The sequence below is a fragment of the Mastigoproctus giganteus genome, chromosome 5 (genome assembly GCF_048544385.1).
Source record: "Mastigoproctus giganteus isolate SK-2022 chromosome 5, ASM4854438v1, whole genome shotgun sequence".
Lineage (NCBI taxonomy): Eukaryota > Metazoa > Arthropoda > Arachnida > Uropygi > Thelyphonidae > Mastigoproctus > Mastigoproctus giganteus.
In genome coordinates, this window is record NC_143579.1 from 154,175,513 (window position 1) to 154,194,223 (window position 18,711).

General features: G+C 38.0%; 1 protein-coding gene across 1 annotated transcript in view; it reads right to left on the minus strand.

The window, feature by feature from the left end:
* LOC150085776 (uncharacterized) overlaps positions 1 to 18,711 on the minus strand; it is a 1,040,408-nt gene that overhangs the window by 95,863 nt on the left and 925,834 nt on the right. Inside the window, exons 12-13 of the mRNA XM_090374246.1 lie at positions 9,870 to 9,899; positions 166 to 406 (exon numbers count right to left, since the gene is read on the minus strand). Coding sequence (XP_090230372.1) covers positions 166 to 406; positions 9,870 to 9,899 — 271 coding nt within the window. The remainder of the gene's footprint in view (positions 1 to 165; positions 407 to 9,869; positions 9,900 to 18,711) is intronic.

Below are 18,711 nucleotides of genomic sequence, written 5' to 3' on the forward strand. Positions count from 1 at the left end.
TGTTTTATCCAGATCAGGGTACAAACTTTTTTGATACCCCTCGTATATTATTTTTGCATTTTCAGTGAAATAATAACAATACTAACCTTAACTTTCTAAAAAAGCTGAAAGAATTTATGAATACATGAATGAATGAAAGTATATATTACAAAAGAAATATCCTACCTGCAGCTCCGAGAAATGATGAAGAAAACGACAAATCATGTGGTCTGGGTAGAGATGCAAATAAATGACTTGGAGGCCTCAGGAGATCTGCTGTTGGTTTGGCAGCAGCAGCTGCTGCAGCTACAGCTGCTACAGAAGGAGGGCCTCCAGGTTTGTGAACTTCAGCTTGCTGCTGTTTCTGCTGATGGTGATATATTTCCCAAGCTATTCGTACATGCATTGCACACCAACGACCAGATTTCTTAGAAAAAGAAAAAATTTCAAAATTTAAGAGATGAAACTAAAATTTATAGTAAATATATATATATTATTATTTTATAATAATTTATACAAGGTGTCTCAAAAATACACGGCATAACTTCAGGAATGAGTTCCTCATACATAGAAAATAAAAATATTTTATATCAACATAGTTCCGGAAATGCTTGGTTTCCGAGTTTTGAAGGTCTGTCTATGACACTTAACTGTTCACATCATCTTATAGTACTTGTTCAAAATGTCCACCTGCCTGAATACAGGCCTCACATCGACGTCTCATGGACTAGCAAAGACGATGCCAAATTCCTGGCATGTTCCGTATTGTCTCACAACCTGCCACAATTTGATTGCACAGAGTTTCCACATCAGCTACCAGAGTCGAATACACTAAAGACTTTAAATGACCCCCACAAGAAGAAATCTAGTGGGTTTAAATTAGGTGAGCATGGAGGCCAAGCAGTTGGTCCACCTCTACCTATCCACCGACCAGGAAACCTTCGACTCAGGTAATTGCGGGCTAGATGGCTGAAATGTGCAGGAGCGCCATCGTCCATGAAGTGTGTTTCTTGACGAATGATCAGTGGCGTGGCGTCCAAGAAATCAGGCATGTTGTTTTCCAGAAAGTTTCTGTACGCCTACCCTGTGAGTTTGCTTTGAAGTATGTGGGGCCCAAATAACTTATTACCAAAAACACCCGCCCAGATGTTGAGGCTGAACCGCAGTTGGTGATGTGATGGAAGATTTGATGTGGGTTTCCTCAGCCCATACATGCTGATTGTGAAAGTTTTGGATTCCATCTCGTGTGAACTGTGCTTCATCTGTGAATATCGCTAAGGCAGGAAAGTGAGGAGTTGTACCACACTGCTGCAAGAACCACTAGCAGAACATTACTTGCGCAGGGTAATCTGCTGGTGACAAGGCCTGTACCCATTGCAGATGGTAAGAATACGGTTGGTGTTCTCGCAACACTCTCCAAATAGTCGAACGTTGAACAGCCAGTTGCATTGCTATTCTGCGTGTGCTGATTCCAGGAGTGGCATGCACAATATCCGAAATCACCTCCTCTACTTCAGGAGTCGTAGATCTTGGTTGTCCTCTATCGGCAGCATGAGGTGTAAAGGTCCCATGTTCACAAAGGCGGCGAGATACTTTCAAATGTTTTCCTGTCTGGACAACTTTGTTCTAGGAACCTTTCGTGGTACGTGCTGTCTGCCAAACCGTACATAAAGTGCATATCTGCTTGCTCCTGATTTGAGTACATGGTCAGAATGGAAACCACCAGATCCTGTCAGTACCTTGTGATGAAGGAAATCACCTGCGGGAGATAAGACATTCCGGTTAATAACTCGGGAACCAAGCATTTCTGGAACTATGTTGATATAAAATATTTTCATTTTCTACATATGAGGAACTCATTCCTGAAGTTATGCTGTGTATTTTTGAGACACCCGGTATATAACATAACTAATATGTATACGTAAAAAAGATCTGATGATACAACTATTAACTTGTCTTCTCAATAAATATTTAGCTTGAAATTTATGGGTTTTATAACATAAGCTTTAAAATTCAAATCTGGGGATGGGGACGACAGAAAGAGCTTTATCTTTAAATGGCCAAATGTAAACCAAGGAAAAGATAAAAAGATTAAACTGAAACAGGCAAAGTATCAGATAATAGCTAAGCACGATTAACCTAAGACATAGCACCAGTGACATATGTATGATTTTAATAAACAGAGCTAAATAATTTAAAAGCAATTAAGTTGCATTAAAAAATTAATAATGTGTAAGGTAGTAATTGGAAGTGAGGGAGGCATCTGGAGTACTAGACCAAATGTAATAAACTACTATATAATAAACAGTTGGAATAGGTCATTTCCACTACCAAATAATCACTTTGAACTAGGTCTGGAAGGTCATAGCAATGGGTACAGGCCTTGCTATGACCAGGCTGCCAAGCCTGGTCATAGCAAGAAGGATTGTGTGTCCTCTGCACACCATTTCACAGCCATACTTTAGGCACTTGCAACTTCTCACAGTATTGGGAATGTAGGAGTGGATGCAACAGAATAGATAACCTGCTTTTACCTACCAGGGTAAGTTAGGTGTATACAAGGTATGAATAATATTTCTGATAGGTGTAAGTTTATTATCTTTTTTAATAATAATTTGTAGCTGGTATTATTTTTGTTTCTGAAGTAAATTAATTATTTCTTTCTCAGTGACACTGAACAGATCCCAGCTAGAGATAATACCATTAGAAGTATTTAGGGGTTGTGAGGAAACACCTTAATAGGAATCCCAGCAGAGTCAGCATGTTTTTCAGTTTCTGTGGCACATAGTTTCCACTAATGGGCCATATCCTTTCTAAAATTCCATTTCCACATTCCACTAATGGGCCAGATCCACATCCTTTCTAAAATGAGGCCTCCAGACATCTATGCACAACTCAAGATATGGCCTAACCACTGCCTTATACAATGGGATAATCACCTCCTTATTCCTGTTGTCAAAATTCCTGCATATCCTTGACAAAACCCCCATGAACTGTCTTGGCAGCCTGTCTGCACTGCACAGAGAAATTCATATCCGACTGTACAATTACCCCCAAGTCTTTTTCATTTTCCATTAACCTCAATGTAGTACCATACAGTTGGCAAGTTAATGTAGAATTATTGCTTTCCACATGATGAATAGGGTTGCATTTGTTGATGTTAAACTTCATTTACCAAATCTCAGCCTATCTGCTTAATTTGTCTAGATCTTGTTGCAGTAGCATACCCTGATTACTGTGATTAACCACCCTTACAAACTTTGTATCATCTGCAAACTTATAAATTAAGCCTGATATACTGTATTTCCCCATGTAAAAGACGCACCTTAATTTTGGGGCCCGAAATTTGAAAAAAAAATGTATTACATAAAGTTATTGAATTCAAGTTTTATTCATCATAAAATTCATACAACTCCTCCTAACTTGAATTCAGCACTGTACGAAAATCTTTTCTGAGCCATTTCTGGGCAGAATGTGGCAAAACATAACCTAATATACCGGTAACAAGTGTGAAACAATGAGCGCAAAGACAACAAGCGCGAAAAAGTGGAAAATGCAAGTAAAAAAAAATCTACAACCACTGTATAAGATGCATCCAGTTTTTTGACCCCAAATTTTTCGAAAAAAGGTGCGCCGATATTCCCTGTCAGAGACTTGGCAATTTGGAATCTCCTCTCTTTGATCTTCTCTGGCTTAAAATCTCTCTACCTCATTGTGTCAAATTCTTCTGTTGTCTCTACCGTTCTCCTAACTCCACTAATCACTTGGAGCTCTTTGACTTCCTCTCTTTGCAACTTGACTTTCTCCAATCCAACTTTCCTAACAGTGAAGTAATTTTCCTTAGTGATTTTAATTTTCACAACTCCAGCTGGCTTCCGTTTTCTAGTCACACCGACCCAGCAGGTCGAGATGCTGAGGCTTTTGCAATTGCTAATGACCTAGCACAGATTGTTCATTTACCTACAAGAATACCGGACAATCCTAATCATACAGCCAATACACTTGATCTTTTTCTCACAAACAACCCTTCTAAGTACACGGTCGAAGTGAGAGGTCCTTTAGGCACTTCAGATCACAACTTGGTGATTGTCTCTTCTCCAATGGAACCTTTATCTCATGGCTATTCCCAACCACGTGTTGTTTGGCATTACAAGAATGCAAAATGGGATGACCTGCGAGACTTCTTTTCTTCTTTTCCTTGGTCGGATTACTGTTTCAAAACTTCTGATGTCAACGTTTGCTCAGATCGTGTCAGTGAAATTATTCTTGCAGGAATGGAATCCCTTATCCCACACTCCACTTTAAAATCTCGTCCTTTATCTAAACCTTGGTTTTCCAATAAATGTGCTAAGGCTGTCCAAGAGAAGAATGTTGCATATAGTAATTGGCTTGTTTCTAATTCTTCAGTTTCATTTTCTGCCTACACCAAAGCTCGCAACAGTTGTAAAGCAGTTATTAATCAGTCCAAACTAGAGTTTGAACAGGCTAAGAGTAGAAAACTTGCTTCTTGCCCTAATGGTAGCCAAGCATTCTGGTCTCTTGTCAAAGCTATTGGCCGCAACTTTTGCCCATCTTTGCTCCCACCTTTGTCCAAACCAGATGGTTCTGTTGCCACTTCAGCCAAGGATAAAGCTGACCTGCTAGCATCCCATTTTTCTTCCAGCTCATGTATTAATGATCTTGGTAAAATACCTCCCACAATTCAAAACACGCTCCATTCAATGCCTCCTGTGGTCTTCCGTCAAAAGGATATCAGAAGGATTTTGATGAATCTTGATGCTAAGAAAGCTCCAGGTCCTGATGGTATTTCTCCATTGTTCTCAAAACCTGTGCTCCTGAACTTACTCCTATTCTTTGCCGCCTTTTTTCACTTTCTTATTCCAAAGGTGTTTTTCCTTCTGCTTGGAAATTTGCTCATATCCAGCCAGTTCCTAAAAAGGGTGACAAATCCCTCCCATCCAGTTATCGTCCCACTGCAATTACTTCTACTCTTTCTAAAGTAATGGAGAAATCAATTAACCGCCAACTCTTAAACTATCTAGAAACCTTCTGTCTGATCAATGATCGCCAGTATGGATTCCGTCAGTGTCGATCCACTGGGGATATTGTGGCTTATGTTACCCATTTATGGACTAATTCAATGGAAAGGTTCGGTGAAACACAAGTAGTTGCTCTTGACATCTCAAAGGCTTTTGATCGTGTTTGGCATAAAGGTCTTCTAAACAAGCTTCCATCTTATGGTTTGCCAACTGTTTTTAGTAATTGGTTATCCAGTTTTCTCTTTGATCGCTCACTGAGGGTGATGGTAGATGGCTCTCTGTCTTCTAACTTCTCCGCTAATGCCGGTGTCCCCCAAGGTTCAGTTATTTCCCCCACTCTTTTCCTCTTGTATATCAATGACCTTCTTCCATTGACTGGAAATCCTATCCATAGTTTTGACGATGATAGCACATTGCATTCAACTTTCCATTTTGAGAAACCTTGTCCTGCTCAATCAGCTTCAACTTCTTGAAAATCTGCTACCAATTCCTTAAATGCCGATCTTCAGGTAATTCTCCAGTGGGGCAAAGACAACTTAGTTGATTTCAACCCTTCTAAAACTCAGTCTTGTCTTATATCTCGCAAAAAGGATTCTTCTACTCCTATGCTTATCTTTAGTGACACTCCGATTTCTAGGCAAAATGATATATCTCTTTTGGGGATTACCCTGACTTCTAATCTCTCTTGGCACAAGCACATTACAAATATTGCTTCCTCTGCATCTAAAAAACTTGGTTTTCTCTTTTGCTCTCAGCGTTACTTTTCTTCCAAACAGCTCTGTATAAATCGCAAATTCGCCCTGCCATGGAATATTGTTCCCACATCTGGGGTGGTGCCCCACCCAAAACCTCTCTCAGGCTTCTTGATTCCATTCAGAAGGGGCAGTTAGGTTAATTAATGATTCATCTCTAACAGAGTCTCTCCACTCGCTTTCTCATAGACGCACTGTTTCTGCTGCATGCCTCTTCTACAGATACTTCCATGGGCACTGTTCTTCTGAATTGGCTTCTATAATTCCTTCTCTCTCTTTCAGAACAGTACGAACACGTGCCGCCACCAGCCAACATCCATTTACTGTCCAACTTCAAACCCACAGAACCAACTTTTCATCTTCCTCATTTATTCATTCAACTGCCGTTTTCTGGAACAACCTTCCTTCATACGTATTTCCTGAAAATTACAATCTACAGAAGTTCAAGTCCAATGTCAGCAAATATCTTCTTTCGTCTTCTTAACCTCAAACCCAAGCACAGTACTAAGTACTATAGGTTCTAATACCTCTCGTGTTTGGGGTTCACATAAAAAAAGAAAAAAAGAGTGGTGCCACCTAGTGACTCAAGCGAAGAGAAGGTATTAACTAAAAATAAAAAAGGAGGTTAAAGAAAGGTACTTTCCTTTCTAGGTTATATTATTTGCATAGATCTATTTAATTCTGATACTCATGAGTTAATAGACTTGCAAAATTCAGGAGAAAAATATTTAACTATGAAAAGGCACTGTGGTCACTAATATTGCTTGGAACTCAGGGGCCCATGGCAAAGGAAGGAGTATTTAAAAAAAAAAGAAATAATTTAAAAAATGATTTATTTGCATCTACGTTCATAATAGATTTCATATAAAGCTGGCATCAAGGTGGAAACAACTTTTTTTTTTCTTCCCACTCCCTATGCTCTCACATAAGGAATGCTGGAAAGTTGTGAAAACCCATTTATTTTTCAATGTAAGTCCTCCCTTGAGCCACCATACCTTCTGGCATGATCTGCTAGCTTTTGTAACCCATTCAAAATTCAGAAGATTTTGACTCAAACCAATTGTTGACTGCATCTATCACAACATTGTCACTATCAAATTTCTGTCTGGAAATAGAAAATAGTCTGATGGGGCTAAAACTGTGAGCAGGGTAAATGCTGTGGTAGCTCACACCAACAGTCACACAGTGTTGCCCGAGTCACAAATGCTGCTGTATTGGGGCACTGTCTTGATGCAAGATGACTACTTTGACCAATCACCTCTTGATCTTCAATTCCTTGCAGAAACAACTTAAGAGGTTGGAATAGTACTTGGCATCTAGTTCTGGGAAATCAACCATGATCACTCGTTTTGCATCACAGAAGATGGATGCCATGACTTTCTCAGCCTATGTCTTCATTCGGAACTTTTGAGGGAGGGGGGTGGCAAGGAAGGGGGATGCTTCCACTGTTTCAATTGTTCTTTTGTTTCAAGGGTCAAAGAGGTGCACTCACGTTTCAATGAAAATGACATACCACACCCAAAACAGAGCTTCATTAGCTACAAAATGATACCCAATCTCATGACAGCACTCTCGCTTCTGATCTGCATTCAGTGCTTTAGGAACCCACCTTGAAGAAATCCTCTTTATTCCTAAAACAATCGCCGCAATATTGTAAGCTCGCTCGTGGGAGATGTTGAATGTTGCCTCAATGTGCTTAAATGTTATTCTGTGGTCTTGCATGATGAACTCATGAATGGATCCACATTTGGTTGGTAACAGGCCTCCCACTGCAAGGTGTATCTTCAACACTGTCTCATCCATGCTTAAATTCTGCAACCCAGTTTTTAAGGACAAGATTCCACTAATATTTGCTGCCATGTCAACATGAATTTCTTTCAGCAACATTCCCTTTAAATTAAGGTACTCAATGACTGCACAGTGCTTGATTCTCTCAACAGTTGCCAACTTCATTTCACCTTCCACACCTCAACACCTTCTATAAAGAAGAATAACCTGAAATTTTAAGTGAACACACAATCGCAGGACAGATTGGCAATACTGCCTTTCAAAAAAAAACCTTTTTGATCTATGTTGGGGAAAAAAACTTTTAAATCCCCCCATATCTAGGCAACTCGTAAAGGCAATTTGTTCTGCTATGAGTATTAAGATAAGGAGACATCTGCTGTTATATAATGAAACAATAGTAGTGTCTCTTGTTTTAACTTTTATTAATCTTTCAAATTAACCTTTCACCGATGACATGTTTGAAAATCATGCAATAACATGGAAACTTGCTGTGAAGGTAGAGTTGGTCTTTGTTGTAAACATTATTACCACATATCAGTTTATATCATGCTGGTTGCTAAAAACCATGAACGGAAAGAATAGGGTTGTTTTAAGTGTGTGTTGCACATTGCATCTTACCATATAAGGTGCAACACACTTTTAATAAAAAAAAAGCCTTGAAGTAACCAATATGCCATAAGTGAAGAATGATTAAAATTGGTCTTAAAAGTTTGGCCTTAGGAGAACATCAATTAAACTATGAAAATTTAATTTAATTTTTCAGGATCCATCATTAAATTCGTAATAAAAATAAATAAATAAACACACAACTCCAACTCACTAAGGGGTGAATTAGAGAATTCTTACCATGAATAGGCAAGCCTATGTGCAAAGTAATAAAAAAACACATGCAGTAATTAAAGTACAGCATTGTATATTTTGGGTGATGTCATAGTATCATTTTCAGTTTTTATATGGATTAAAACAAAAGAAATAGAAAATCAAATTACCATAATGCTGTCATTGTTGATATACTCATTTATAAGCTTATTAGTATTCTCACTTATGCAACCTTTTCACTCCTGCTGGTGTGTTTTGGCTTGCAATTTCACTTTTTAAACTATTTAAAATTATAGTTTTCCAACATGTTTAATTATTTGATATTCAAAATTTTGAGCCTATATTATTCATTATATTTTGTATATTATATAATATTATTTGTAGTTACAAAGTGCAGAATTTTAATGAACTTTCCCGCGAAAAAGTTAGTGCATTGCATCATGTATTTTTGTAAGTGAAGTACCAAACTTGTAAAATAGCATTGTTTTTATTATATCTCATATTGTGAATACCTTCACAATGAGTCGCCTGGTAACTCATACCAGGTACCATAATAAGTGGCCGACCGGGCTAGCCGAGTGGGTAAAGTACCTGCCCGGCAACCCAAAGGTCGCGGGTTCGATTCCCTCCTCGGGCTTGGATCAAAGTACTGCAAAAACCTTGGGAGGTGCAATATGGCCACAAAAGCCGATGCGCCAACAACTACCAAATCAATCAATCAACCATAATAAGTAACGCTAACGTACCAACTAACATACCATAATAAGTAACGCTTTTCCAATGGAGAAGACCATTGTTACTTATTCTCGGTGGATATCATCACCCAGATGGCTGTTTGAAGGCTATTTGGCCTATCATACTACCCACCCACTGATTATAGGCCAAATAGCCTTGAAACAACCTGGGTGGTGGTATCCACCAAGAATAAGTAATCAGTCATCTCCATTGGTGAGGCATTACTTATTTGAGGTAGTGCAATACCAGGCAACTTGTGAAGGTACTCACAATATGAGATATGATAAAAACTATGCCATTTTACCAATTTCACTTACAAAAAGACATGATGCAATGCACTAACTTTTTCGTTAAGTGAAATCTTTACATAGGTTGAGGCTATAGCCCTACCAAACTTTTTTAGTTTGAACTTTCCCACTTATTTCAAGAATAGTGTGCAAGCTTTGTGTCTAGTCCTTCCAGTCACAATCTTTTTGACAAGCCCATCTGAAGGTGCACTATTCAGGGAATAGCCAGTTCCTTTATAGCAAAATTTCTGTATAACAATATAACAAAAATTTTGGCGTGATTTAGGCACTTCATTAGAAGGGTTCAACTGTATATAAAATTCATGTTCCTTGAATAGTCTTCCCCCAAGTATAGTCTTATACTTGTATAATGATCTTCCAAATGTACATCAGAGCAAATGCATACATAAATTTTAAATCAATTACTGTTGTTACAAACTGCAACAATAGATGACTCATTAAGAACTTACCATATTCTTACTCTTCACAAGAGTATTCATCTGTAAACAGAAATAAGATTAAGTGAATTTCACTCTATTATTAATAAAAATTATATGAAATACAAAAGCATTTTAACAACTGTAGGTTGTTACCATATATTAGGAAAGAACTAATTTTTTTTTAATATTTTGTCCTCGTACAAAAATAATAGAAAAATAATTACTTGAAATATAAATACATGTAATCCTCTATTTACATTTCTGTTTATATTGTTTTTCTACAATGACATCAATATTTTGCAACATAGCTTTCCATATAAGTTGAAAAGTTTCAGTATGATGACAAATGAAAACTGAAAAAGGTATCTGAATTATTTTTCTCTGCACAGGAAGTCAGAGTGCACTGGTTTGTCAGCAGCAGCACATATGGAGTAATTTTACATCAATTCTATGATAGTGTGTTACACTTTGAGACAATAACAATCTAAAAATCATTGTGAAATCATCCAAACCCGTAACTATGTCTAGGAAATAGCTAATAGCATTGCTACATGTGCAATGTAAGGGGGAAATCACAGAAAGCAATCTCTTTACTTGAGAAATTAGAAGGATTAAAATAACTGATGCAAGTGAAAATAAGGTAAACATAGGTCAAACGCTGTGGTAATGATGTTGATTCATGTGAATGCTGACAAAATTAAAAAATGTGCCATTTGTTGATTGGAAATCATAAATTGGCAATATCCTTGGTCCTTGAGGTTGTCACAGACATTCTCTCAGATATGCCAGACAAGCTGTACTTGCTACCTGGGAGTCTAAAATGCTGATGGAACTGATATTCGGGTGACACTCAAGTCAAGTGGACCCAATTTCGGTGAAGTCCAGACAGTGAAATCCTCTGCTTCCACCTTCATGATGGTGGGACTGTGAGTAATCCTGGGTATAACCTCCATGCACAAGTACATGGTGGGTGACCACCCAGATGTGAACCAATGTAAGCAGGGGTCGAGATGTGGTGCCCATCTGGAGGAACGCTGCCTCTCTATGTTACCAGGCAGTACTAGGTGGTAGATGACTCTCAATCAACCGGTGTAATACCACCACTTTGCTATTGGAGGCTTGAAGTGGTGGAACCCATGTTTAGTCTCTAGAGCTAAGTTCTGGTCAACCCTTCCCTATCTCTTCCATCATGCAGTATGATTGATGACTTTTGAGGTTATGATGAACGTCGTGGCGAGATCCAATATTCCTTACATTTCGAGGGTACAGCTCTAAAACGGTGTTCGCAGGCCGGCCGCTAGTTAGTACACCGGACTGAACCTATTGGTAACTCTCTAGGAGGCTTCCGGATCAGCTAGTGTATAATCTTGTTACCTCTACTCTGCCAGATAGTGACTGGAGGGAGTCAGAGTAGTGTGTATGCGGGGAGCATTGTCGAGGCCACATTATGTCAAGGAAATGGGTATATTCTTACCATGTGTACGCCATATCCAAAAATTTCCTTAATTCTTACAGCATGTCCCACTCACTTTTTCTTACTATTGAATACACCATGAATTGTCAAACTAATAAAGCAAGCTTATCTGTGAAAAGATCTAAACATCCCAAGCACTTCCTAATTCATTTCACAAATATACATGGTCTCAATTCTAATCTCAACGATGTCCATTTCCACTTGCAGTCTGCCAAACTCCATGTACTTTTTCTGACAGAATCTCATTTATCGGTTAATTCAACTACTGCTCATCTCAGATGCCCAAATTATTCGCCTCAAAGGTGGTACTTGTGCATATGTCCATTCTGATATTCCCTGTCAGAGCCTTGGCAATTTGGAATCTCCTCTCTTTGATCTTCTCTGGCTTAAAATCTCTCTACCTCATTGTGTCAAATTCATCTGTTGTCTCTACCGTTCTCCCAACTCCACTAATCACTTGGAGCTCTTTGACTTCCTCTCTTTGCAACTTGACCTTGTGATTTTAATGTTCTGCTCATTTATTCTACATCTGTCTTTCCTCAATCTGAATTTATGCCCTCTCAGGTGATTATTCTGAGGAAGAATCCCATCAGCATTGAGAATCCTCAAACCATTCAAGCTATATACACCTCAATCAGATCACCTCGCAGGTGCCTAGTCTCCAGACACTATAATTTGCAAAACTTAAGCCTTTCTTTATAAGAGCAACCCTTTGTTCCATTCACTAATCTTGTTGCCCTTCTCTGTACTCATTCCAGCAGCTCTACATCTTTCTTAAAATGAGGCCTGCAGACATGTATACAGTACTCAAGGTGTGACCTGACCATTGTCTTATACAAAGGGATAATCACCTCCTTATCCCCCCCCCCTTTTTTTTTTGGTAGTTGTTGGCGCATAGGCTTCTGTGGCCATAATGCACCTCCCAAGGTTTTTGCACTACTTTGATCCAAGCCCAAGGCGGGAATCGAACCCGCGACCTTTGGTTTGCCGGGAAGGCACTTTACCTACCCGGCTGGCCTGGTCGGCTTATCCCTTCTGGAAAAATTCCTGTATATCATTGACAAGACACCATGAGCTACTCTTGCAGACCATCTGCACTGCTCAAAAAACTTCTTATCTTCCTGCACAATTACCCCCAGGTTCTTTTCATTCTCTACCACCATCAGTGGAGTACCATAGAGTTGATATGTTACTCTGGGGTTACTGCTTCCCATATGCAGTACTTTACATTTCTCAATATTAAAAACTTCAGTTGTCACCTCTCAGCCCATCTGCTCAACTTTTCTAGATCCTGTTGCAGAAGTGTACTGTCATTAGTGTCATTAACAACCCTGCCGAACTTTGTATCATCTGCAAACTAGGACATTAAGCCTGAGATACTATCATCAATATTATTAATAAATAAAGAAAACAACAATGGACTCAACACAGAACACTGGGGGACTCCACTAATAACATTAGTCCACGAAGAACAGTGTCCATGGGTGCCTCCCCTGAGTCCAAGGAAGCTCTCATAATTAGGGCTAAGGGTTTGCTACTTCCTTTGCTGCCTCCGTTAATATAACTGGATAGAACCCATCCACCTCAGGTGCCTTTTTTTATGTTTATCTTCAACAATTTCTCCTCCAGTTTGCTCTCAGTTATTACACAATCATCTAGCTCGCTGCTAGAGTTTAATTCACCTCTGGCATCCCCCTCCCTGAATAACTCCTCATGTGTGAATGTAGATACAAAATACTCATTTCGTTTGTTAGTTACCTGAGCAGGATCATCAACAGTTGAACCACTGATATCATGTGGACCAATCTGATTCATCCCCTTCCTTCTAGAGTTCACATAAGTAAAGAACTCTTTGCTGTTTTTCTTAGCACCTATTGTCAAAGATTTCTCGTAATCTGCCTTTGCCTGCCTAACTTCCTTTGTGACTTGGTTACATACCAACTTATATCTAACATAGACTTCCATGTCACCTGTTAATTTATATGTATTCCATACATTTTTCTTCTCTGTGACATGTTTCAGTTTATCTGACATCCATTGAAGCCTAATCCTTGAATAATATTTCTTACTCGGTATGAAAAGCCTAGTAACTTCCAAGATAAATTCTTTGAATGCTTTCCATTTTGAATTTGCTGTTGGTAACATCATCAGTTGGTCCCACTGTATAGAATTTAAATACTGTCTCAGACCATCGTAGTCGCCTTTATAAAGGCAATAACCCTTCCCTTTACCCCTGATGATACTTACTTCTTTGAGTAAATCCCACTTCAGCAGACTGTGATCACTGCCATCTAGTGTTTCCTTTAGCTGCAGATTCTTAATGCATGAAGAATCACTACTGATAATCAAATCAAATCAAGAGTATTGCTCCCTCTAGTTGCCTCCCGAACATGCTGCTGTAGAAAACAATCATCCAATAAATCCACAAATGCCTTGCTAGTGTGTGAGTGACCAGTCCCCAAATTCCAGTCAATATCTGGGAAATTAAAATCCCTCATTATAAGACACTCTGATTTACTAGCCCACTCTATTTCTCTTTACAGTTGTTTATTACACTCATCAAAGTCATCAGGCTTATAACACACTCCTACTCTCAATTTTGCTTTCCCAGTGCTTATGGCACTCCAAACTGACTCAACACTGTACTGTCCAGCCATGTCGACTGGCTGTACTTCCTTGGATTTTATGTGATCCTTAACTAATAGCATAACCCCTCCTCCCTTCCTATCCTGTCTATCCTTTCTGTACACATTGTACTCCCCAAATTCCAGTTCTGCATTCCTTATATCTGTGTGATACCACATCTCTGATATCCCAACAATATCTGCCTTTGATGTTTTGACCAGCACCTCAAATTCATCAAATTTATTTACCAAACTCCTAGCATTGGTGTACAAGCAAGTATACATGCACCTGTTCCTATCCTTAGCTACCCTAACACAGCCCATGTATTTACTTGTTCCACAATGAAATCCCCTGCGCCTTGTTTTCCAGGCTGTTGCTCATTCCAATAAAACAGTGCAAGAATCATTTCCACCTCTGCCAGTGGCTACTCTAAATCTATTAGTCCATGTATCCCCCAAAGCTAGCAGTTTTCCAACCAAACTCTGCCTCGATAGCATCAGCAAATATTCTTGCACCCTTTCTATTTAAGTGTATCCCATCCCTGTAGAAGCCGTCTCTCCTGTTAACATATATAGCATAATTAGTATAATTATGCTATATATGGTAACAGGAGATAATAATATAGCATAATTGGCCTGTAATGGAGATATAGGCTAATTATGCTATAAAAGTTTTAGGGCAAATGCACCTAATTGCACTAAGCAGCGGCAAAGAATACAAAAAAGTATATATTTAAGGTTGAAGTAATAAAGTGAGAGAAAAAATACCAGAAAAAGAGCAAAAAGATGGAAGAGTAAAGAACACAAGGTGACAAAACTAGTAAGAGAAGAATTAGAGGTATATGATAGAGAAAGAATGTGAAAAAAACTTAAATGATACATTGAATTATAAGAAATTAAAGGCTGGATTAATAAGCTAATTAGAAGGAATGAAACTAAAAAAAAAAAAATATTAATTAATAGCAAGCATCAAATAGAAAGTGGGAAAATAATTTGATGTAATAAAAACCTAAATATAAGGAAGGAAAAGAAAAATGAAAGTTGAAAAATTTGACGTATGCTATAAAAGATTGATATATAATGCAGGTTCATGGTGGGGGGGGTCTACCCCTTGCTCAAGTATCAATAAATTGTGTTTCTATGCTTATGTATAGTTATGGAAGAAAAATATTAAAAGGAAACTATAAATAGGCCACATGCAAAAAAAAAAAAAAAGTTGTTCCATAAAAAGGAGGGTGAAAGCAGTAAAATCTTCTATAAAAATAGGTAGGGTAGTCCCAATGCAACGTTCATAATAAAATTAAGGCAATGAAATAAGAAATAAGGTAAAAAATAAAGTTAAAATAAATAAATCAATGTGTGCAGAGAAAGTTAAATCTGGAGTAATAGTAGGCTGATGATAAAGAAAAACTTTTGGATGTAAAAATTAGACAACAAAGCAATTTTGTAAATGAAATTAGATAAAGAAGCAGGCAAACCCCATTTGTCTAATTTTTAGATGCAAAATTGTTTCTATATAATTTTTTCTAATGGCAGGCAAAAACCATTTGCCTCCTCCTTTATCTAATTTTACTTACAAAATTGCTTCTCTGTCTAATTTTTACATGCAAAATTTTATCTATATCACCAACCTACTATTACTCCAGATTTAACTCTCTCTGCACATATTGATTTATTTTAACTTTATTTTTATCTTATACAGTATTACCTTAATTTTATTACGAACACTGCGTTAGAACTCCCCTACCTATTTTTATGGAAGATTTTACTGCTTTCATCCTCTTTTTCATTAAACAACCTTTTCTTCTTCTTCTTTCTTTTTTTTTTTTTTTGCATGCACTCTATTTAGAGTTTCCTTTTAATATTTTTCTTCTATAACTATTCGAAAGCATAGAAATGTGGTTTATTGATACATAAATTGATCAGGTGTCGTTCCCTGATGAAACAGTTGCATTATGTATCAATCTTTTATAGCATGCATCAAATATTTTAACTTTCATTTTTCTTTTCCTTATATTTAGATTTTTATTACATCCAATTATTTTGTAGTTGTATTTGGATTTTTTGGCACAAGGGCCTCTTGGGCCATATTGTGCCTGTTCAATTTTTGCTTATCACAATATTATAAAGATTTATCTGTTTTTCAAATAAGTAAACAGTTCCTCAAAATTTGATTCATTGCCAAGAATATATAATAAGGTTAATGGTTCCTGCAAGGGATAGGGCGATAAAGCTTGATTTTCTGGTAGTTGAAAGTTGGGGACATTCAATGAGAATATGTTTTATTGCTAGCTGCAACTGGCAAAAGAAACACTGAGGAGGATTCTCTCCCATAAGCAAATAGAGATGAGTTGGATGTGAATGACTGATGCAGAGCCTTGCTAGAATTACTTCTTGTCGCCTGCTTTTCCTGATACTAGATGTCCACAGTTTTGGCTCTTTTTTTTTATCTGCAGCAGTTTATTATTTATTTGAGCTTTCTGGAGGTGAGACCATTGTTTCTTACATGTTGTTTTAATGATGGATTTGTAGTTGGTGTAGGACACTTTTGCCTGGAAGAGCCTGAGTCAGGGTGTTTAGCGGTGGCGTCCGCTTGTTCATTACCAGGGATACCTATATGACCAGGTATCCAGCAGAAGGTAACCTTCTGGTTGGCTGTTTGATAGTAAAATAACTTAGATTGTACCTCTTTAAGAATGGGATGAGAGGGCGAAATGGTAGATTGAATGGCAGTGATTGCGCTTAAGGAGTCTGTGTATATCAGAGATTGCTTGATATGGCTGTTGTGTATTTTATCTAGAGCTAGTTTTATTGCAAATAATTCTGGAGTACAGATACTGATTTCCGTAGGAAGAGACGCAGCAACTGAGCAGGTGGAAGAAACTGCTGCAGCACCTACGGCTGCATCTGTTTTGGAGCCAGCAGTATAGATAGGTATTTTATCTGAGTTTTCCAACGAATGAGTTTTATAGAGCTGTTGAAAGTTGATGTTTGCTAGAGAGGATTTTCCCCATCTTAAAAAGAAATTGTCATAGAGAGGTAAGCATTCAGTCCAGGGAGGTTCAGGAGTATCAAGGCCTTGGAATATGTTCTGAAATTTAATATCCCAACTGATCATGAGTTCTTGCAGTAAAAACCCTGTGGGCCGGTTTTCATTAAGTTTATTGTGATATAATTTGGCATATTGAGGATCAAACAGGTATTGCCAGCTGGGGTGGGATGGTATGCTTATAATTTTTGCTGCATAATTACACACAATAGAGTTTTCCTCCTGAGTTCCAGAGGGGGTTTCATTTGCCTCAATATACAGGCTGTGGACTGGAGATGTTCTGAAGGCTCCCAAAGCTATCCTGAGGCACTATGCTGTTCAGATGTAATAGGGAGCTTTTCCTTGCAGAGTCATAGATGGGTGCATCGTAATCCAAACATGACCAGAATAAGGTTCTGTAGAGGTGTAAGAGGGAGCTTCTGTCAGCACCCCATGACATGGCAGAGACAGCTCTTAGGATGTTTAGTTTTTTAAGATAAGTAGTTCGAAGGCAAGCTATATGGGAAGCAAAATTTAGTATGTTATCTAAATATAACCCCAAAAGATGAAAATCGTTGGTGACAGGTATCAGGCTCTTTTTTTTAAAATATTTCTGGATCTGGGTGTAGTTTTTAATTTTTTACAAAAATGAATTGCCACGGATTTCTTTTCTGCTAGGGAGTAACCATTTCATAATGCCCATATCTTTATCAATGGAGGTCTGAAGCTGCTTTTCTATGATGTTCATAGTTTGGGATTAACAAGAGGTAATGAGGTCATAGGCAAACATGTACAGTTCTACTGTATTAGGTACATCCCATGTCATGTTTGTAATTCTAATTGCAAATAATGTTGCACTGAGGATGGAACCCTGCAGTACACCCTCCTCCTGTTCAAATGTTTTGGATAGATTATTCATGTATCTGACCTGAAACGTTCTGTGGCGTAGAAAGTTTTATATAAATTGCAGTAGATGACCTCTCAAGCAGAAAGAATGAAGATCTTGATGTACACCATATCGCCAGGTGGTATCGAAGGCTTTCTCAATATCAAGATTAATCATGACTAGACGTTGTCCCCTTATGAAGGCATTACAGATATTTGCTTCTTTTATCATTACATCTAATGTGGAACGGTTCTTTCGAAACCCGTACTGATTATTATTTAGCAAGTTGTTAGTTTCTAGAAACCATGTTAGCCGTCTGAGAACCATTTTTTCCAGGACTTTGCCTAAATGACTAGATAGTGAAATTGGCCGTAGTTATGTGGAAAGGTACGATCTTTTCAGGGCTTTGGGAAGGCTAGAACTATTGAGTGATGCCAGGAGGTTGAGTAAGCATTTTCTAAGAATATTCGGTTGTAGTAGTTTAACAATGTTCCTTTTGCACTGCTGTTAAGCTGTTTTAATATTATGTAGTAGATTCCATCAGGACCATAAAACATCCAGCACTACTGGATGTTTTATTGAGTGCTCCTAAAAGTTCTGTTAATGTGAATGGCTGGTTGTAGGCATGTGAAATTATTGTACAAAAATTAATCTTAGGCTGCTCTGCAGATTCTTTAATTCACTTAAAGGTTAGGTTATAGGTGGATATTGCTGATACATGGGCAAATGTTTTCGCTAAGGCATTTGCTATTTCTCCTGGTGATGACAACTCCTTCCCTTCCCAATTCAGTATTGTAGCTGGGGACTGAACATATTTGCCATTAAGCATCTGTATTTTTCTCCAGATGATTCTGCTGCCT